Here is a 5,347-nt window from a genome sequence, read left to right on the forward strand (position 1 = left end):
TTTCTTTGAGTTTGCGGGGTTGCTACTTTTTCAATTATATCCTACTTATAAGATTTGTGTGCAAAAGGTATACAGGAAAAACGACGACTGCCAAGACGTTTATCTTATCTCTACAGGTTTAATTTTTTAGCAATAATTCATAGCAATATGCATTTTAGAAATGTATTATATAAAATGCATATTGCTATGAAAAAATTAAACCCCATGTCTAACTATTGATCATAATTGACGTACCCTATTAGTAAACTTTAGGTTAGGCTGCCAAATTGATCTTTGACTCAGGTTCCTGCATGTGAATACGTCAATAGCATTTTTAAGAGGCTTATTTAGGTCAATATTTATTAACGTAACGTTGGCAACGTCGTATTCGGACGCTAAATTGTACCCAATGGCTTTGATACCCTACCCCTACCCAATGCACAGTAGGCCACGCCCACTTAGGTTTTAGACCCATCCACATCCATCTAATTTCTTTCATTTCCGTTGAAGCTGTCGAAACGACCAGAAGTGAAATTTTAAGCTCTGTTTAAAGTACTTGTGATTTTTCTAAAAAGGCATTTTATATCCACATAAGTCTAAAATGGCTTGTGGTTGGGCCAACGTTAAAAAACCAGAGGCTGTAAATCTGAAAGAAATCATGTCCGAAGAGGCAAGAGAAAATCGAAAGTTGGACCAGAAAATTCCTATAACTGGTAAGTTCATTCACATTATACATAAAAACTGAGTAAAGAGCAATTCAGCTCCGAATTACAACCATTTTTACAACGGTCAATGAGTTGCACAACATTTCATTATTGCTATTATCACCACAGATGCTCACACTTCTTCCAATGCTACCTTAATATCTGAGGATATCCCTGATGAGGTGCTGAGGGCGATATCAAATGATACCATGAACAGTGATGCACTAGTAGCCACAATGCTGCAGCTGCAATTTGATAAAGAGTATGACAAGATGCTGATGAGAACACAACAAAAGTATAATGGTGACTGTAAAGTGTCGATATCTTTCAAGAAGTTTAAAAGAACTCCTGAAAATTTTGGTAAGTTAAGAGAGTCAATTTGTGTTTCCAAACTGTTTTCATGATGTTGTCTTGTAGATTTTGAAAGTGATGAGGAGGAAAACACTATAGACAGAAAAGAGTGGAATCATTTTGACAGTTTTCTTAGAGATAAAACCAGTTTTCCAGTATGTGGTTACAAGGTAAGTTTTTTTTTTTGTTTTTGACTTTGGGACTTTTGGGACTGGAAAAAGTTTTACTTAATGGGTTACAATGTTAATTTTGCAAAATGCAGAGATTTTTTTATAAATTATTTGGTAACGCAACCTTTTAATTTTATAATTATAACTTTGCAGAAATTTGCCAAAAGTTCCAAACTGAGATTTTAATCAGTTTTCCTGACGTTATCAACCGTATCGATGGTCATGTGGAATAACGTCGCAAGCGTTTTGGTACACTGACACAATGTCATTTACAAAGTTCATCTCCATCATTGTCAAGAGCACGGATTTACATTATTGGCAATAGCTCTCCTAACATGGGATTTTTATGTATAATTTTGCAATTGCTATAAGTGTATGTAACTGTCAAAATAATTGAATTATGTTTATGCATAGATTTAAATTTAGTTCAATAAAATAGTAATTCTGCTCATATAATAAACAATAAAAAACACTGTTTTGCTCATGTTATTTTATTTATTTTTAATGTTCAGTTTATCAAAAAATAAGTTGACATGACATTATGTTATTTTCCTGAAAAGCGCTTTCTAAAAAAAGGTACAGTCCTCCAAATTTGTTCAAAAAACCGCTTTGTTTGCTAAACTGTGAGGCCGTTGGAACAATTTGGAATTGAAATTGTACTTACGAAATGAATACTCTGTAAATGACGTTTGTCAAAAATGTTTAGCGGCGTCGATACAAGAAGATGGTCTTTATTTATCCGCTCTATTTTCTGCGATCACTGAATATTATACAAAAATTACAATTTTTTAATTTCCTTGTTCAAGTTCCAACCCATCTCAAGACAAATACAGCCTTTTAAAGTACAAAAAACAAGAGACTTGTAACTACACGTCACTGGACAGTTTAGGCAAAAGTTACTTTCGTCAAGTAATGAGTATCTATTTCGAAAGTACTTGTACCAAATTTTATCAAGATTGCTTCAACGGTCCCAGAATTATGGCAAAACACGCTGAAATTTGGAGAGCGGTATTTTTTACAGGTCCTCAAGGACACTCTGTATATTACACGACGTTTCACACGTGTCGTGTTTTCTCTTAATAAAAATCTAAATTCCACATAATATAATACTATATAAACACAATTATGCAGAGTAACTCCAGCAAGTTGAAGCTTGGTCCACTAGTACTTTTAGTTGCAGCAAAATTCACCACTTTTTGTAATTGAACATCCTTTTGCTCCATACTTGGCACGGTTAGCACAAAGAATAAATTGCAGAAATTTCAATGGAACTTGATTATAGGGGACAGGGGTGTCCTGAAATAAAATCGCAAGAAATAAAACAGCAAATTTTAGCTTGCATGATAATAAATTTACCCTGTATAACTATTCACAACTGGCTACCTAGGTTACTGTATCTTTTACTTTTAAAAATGTTTTGTTTTAATTTTTTTTTTATCTGGGAGGCTTACAAGTTAATTTTTGACCCAGACTATGGTTAGAGTAAAGCTGAACATTCAAAACTTGTGAGTCCAAATTTGTCCTAAATAGTCTAAAATTTGTTATTTACTACTTGGAATAGTCTTATATTTATTTTTTTTAGACTGCAATCCATTGTCGATTGTCTAAAACTGGATTTCAAGCATTAATAACAGTCCGGAAATCACGACAATGATTTTTGTGCATAGAACTCATTTTTTACAACTAAAAACAGTCTAAAATTGGATTTTTATGGCTAGAAATGACTTTACTAAAACTAGAGTCCAAAAGTCTATTTTCAGGACTATAATTGGTTTAAACCACAATTTTCTGGACTGAAACAAGTCTCGAATTCAATTAAACAACAGCCCAAATTACATTTTTGTTCAAACGGACCTGAAGTACTTACTTTACGTACTGTTTAGCGGCCGTGAAATGCACTTTTACGGCCGGAGTCAATAGCAACAGCCGAAAAAAAAATACAGGTAAAAAGTAAATTAACAATCACTGTGTCACCGTGTACGCTTATGGTTGCTGGTAACGATTTCTCTATGTGACCACAGTGTGCACCAATTACAGCAGTACACCCATCCATATCAGTACAGCATTTTCGCGTATATGAAAAATAGAAAATATTTCTGACAAGAGTCAGTTTATTATTTAACGTCACATCAACAATGCATAACCAGTAAACATAACAATAAACGTCACCGTAATTGCTAGACTCTTCTCATTTTATATATATATATTTAATATTTATTTTACAGTACAAGGTACAGTAAAAAGGGCTATCGGCCGCGTGGCCTTTCTGCCCCTTCTCATTTTATTTGTCAAAAAATAAGAATTTCTAAATGAATATCGTTTGAACAAAAAATGTTGTGTACACCTCGGCCGTGTAATAATTTTTTCGTCCTCAATATTGTTGTCCTCGGCCGTAAGACGGCCTCGGACGCCAAACTTTCTTTTGGCCGAAAAAATACCATTTCACGGCCTAGGTATACAAATAACCATGTAGGGCAAAAGTGCCCTGATGCAGTCTTGTAGAGAATTTAATTCGCTACAACTCCTCTTATTACACTTTTTTGATATTTTTTACTTTTTAAGATTAATATCGGAGCATTTAGTGGCAATTTTTTTTTAATTTCATTATGGAAGAGTCTGAAACTTGACTTTTACTATTATTAATAGTCTTAAACTCGATCTAAAACCACTAAATGCAGTCCGTAGAAGTCATTTTAATAGTGAAGAGGCTTGAAATGACATTTTCAACACTATGGACAGTGTACAAACTGACTTTCAGGCCTTTTAGGTAAACTTTGTGAATATAGTCTTTAAACTCGATTGTACAGTTTTAAAGCATTAAAACAGTCCAGTTTTTAAGAAATGATTTTTTAGCGCTGAGGTGTTTACAAGTCAATTTAATGGTGACAAAGCTTGAAATTACATTTTTAAGCCTATGGAGAATGTAATAGTATATTAAGTATCAAGAACAGTAAGTAAGCTTTACTGATCGATGACAAAGTTTTAATTTAATAATAATTATAATAATGATAAGTGGGATAGTCAAATTTTTACCCTTTGAGTCATGACGTCATGCAGGTGAAAAAACACGCATGTCTGGAATTAGATCACAAGTTTTAACCTACAAATGCTTTGAAAAATTAGTGTGTTCAGAAGTGACTGATGATCAAGTGCCTTGAAAATCACATGATCATGAGAGTTTCAGTTTAATCATCATTCATTCAGTGAATAGGTGTGCTTGCACTCACTTAAAGATCTCTTCTACTCCTAATAACATAATATATTATTACTGTTCATTGATTTTGTGCTGTGTTATTGTGCTGTGCACAACTAGTGATGAGCGAAATATAACGAACTGTGATTTAATCACTGATATTTAGAAATCACTGATCACGACTGCTACCAAAAGTATCGCAAAAGCGTGACGTGAATAACGTGATTACGATTACAGTTTTCTGATTTTTCCAAGTTCCCATCTCAAAGTTGCGACTTACTAAAACGCGGTTTTTGCTATAAAGTCGATTATCGAATACCATCGTAAGACTTAACACGAGCCGCAAGCGACATCGCGCCTTATTAACAGCACGTACTCGAGCTATGGCTGGAAGATGATCTTTATTTCTTGTAGCCGAAATCGTGAATGCCTGAATGTCGTGATCACGTCACACTATTAAATCACTGATATCAAAATATAACGGTAACAATTAACGTTGTGATTTAAATATCACGGTATCGCTCATCACTATGCACAACAAAGCGAAAATAGTAATTTGGCATACCAACATTACCAACTTCTTTGTTTTTCATAAAAGCGGTTATTTTGGTTTTACTGACCGACATTTTCTTAGAAATGTTGGTCCAAAAACTAAAATTCACGAAACACCTTAAAAATGTTCGGACTGAAATCATTAAAAGAACAAAACACTTTAGGTCACTAACATACAAAAACAAAGGCATTAGTACAAAAACGGCAACTCAAATATACAAATCCATCTGTAGACCGGTCCTGGACTACGGACACTTACTTAGAGCAAACGCTACGGACAAGACTAAAAAATATACACAAATTACTGAACAGATTGCTCTAAGACTAATAACAAAAATACGACATCCTGCAAACCCACTACACAACCCATCCAACCAACTTCTTTACGAACGTACGAA

The 5,347-nt window shown here is 33.9% G+C and overlaps 1 protein-coding gene across 1 annotated transcript; it reads left to right on the forward strand.

Moving 5' to 3' along the window:
- Positions 1 to 393: 393 nt before the first annotated feature.
- On the forward strand, positions 394 to 1,688 carry LOC145737253 (serine/threonine-protein kinase RIO3-like). The gene is made up of 4 exons (XM_081991869.1): positions 394 to 692; positions 813 to 1,043; positions 1,101 to 1,204; positions 1,358 to 1,688. The coding sequence occupies exons 1-4, from the start codon at positions 581 to 583 to the stop codon at positions 1,388 to 1,390; spliced, it is 480 nt and encodes a 159-aa protein (XP_081847995.1). The 5' UTR covers positions 394 to 580; the 3' UTR covers positions 1,391 to 1,688.
- The last annotated feature ends 3,659 nt before the right edge of the window (positions 1,689 to 5,347 follow it).

Source organism: Ips typographus, linkage group LG13 (assembly GCF_016097725.1).
Source record: "Ips typographus isolate SLU linkage group LG13, UJ_Ityp_2.0, whole genome shotgun sequence".
Classification (NCBI taxonomy): Eukaryota; Metazoa; Arthropoda; class Insecta; order Coleoptera; family Curculionidae; genus Ips; species Ips typographus.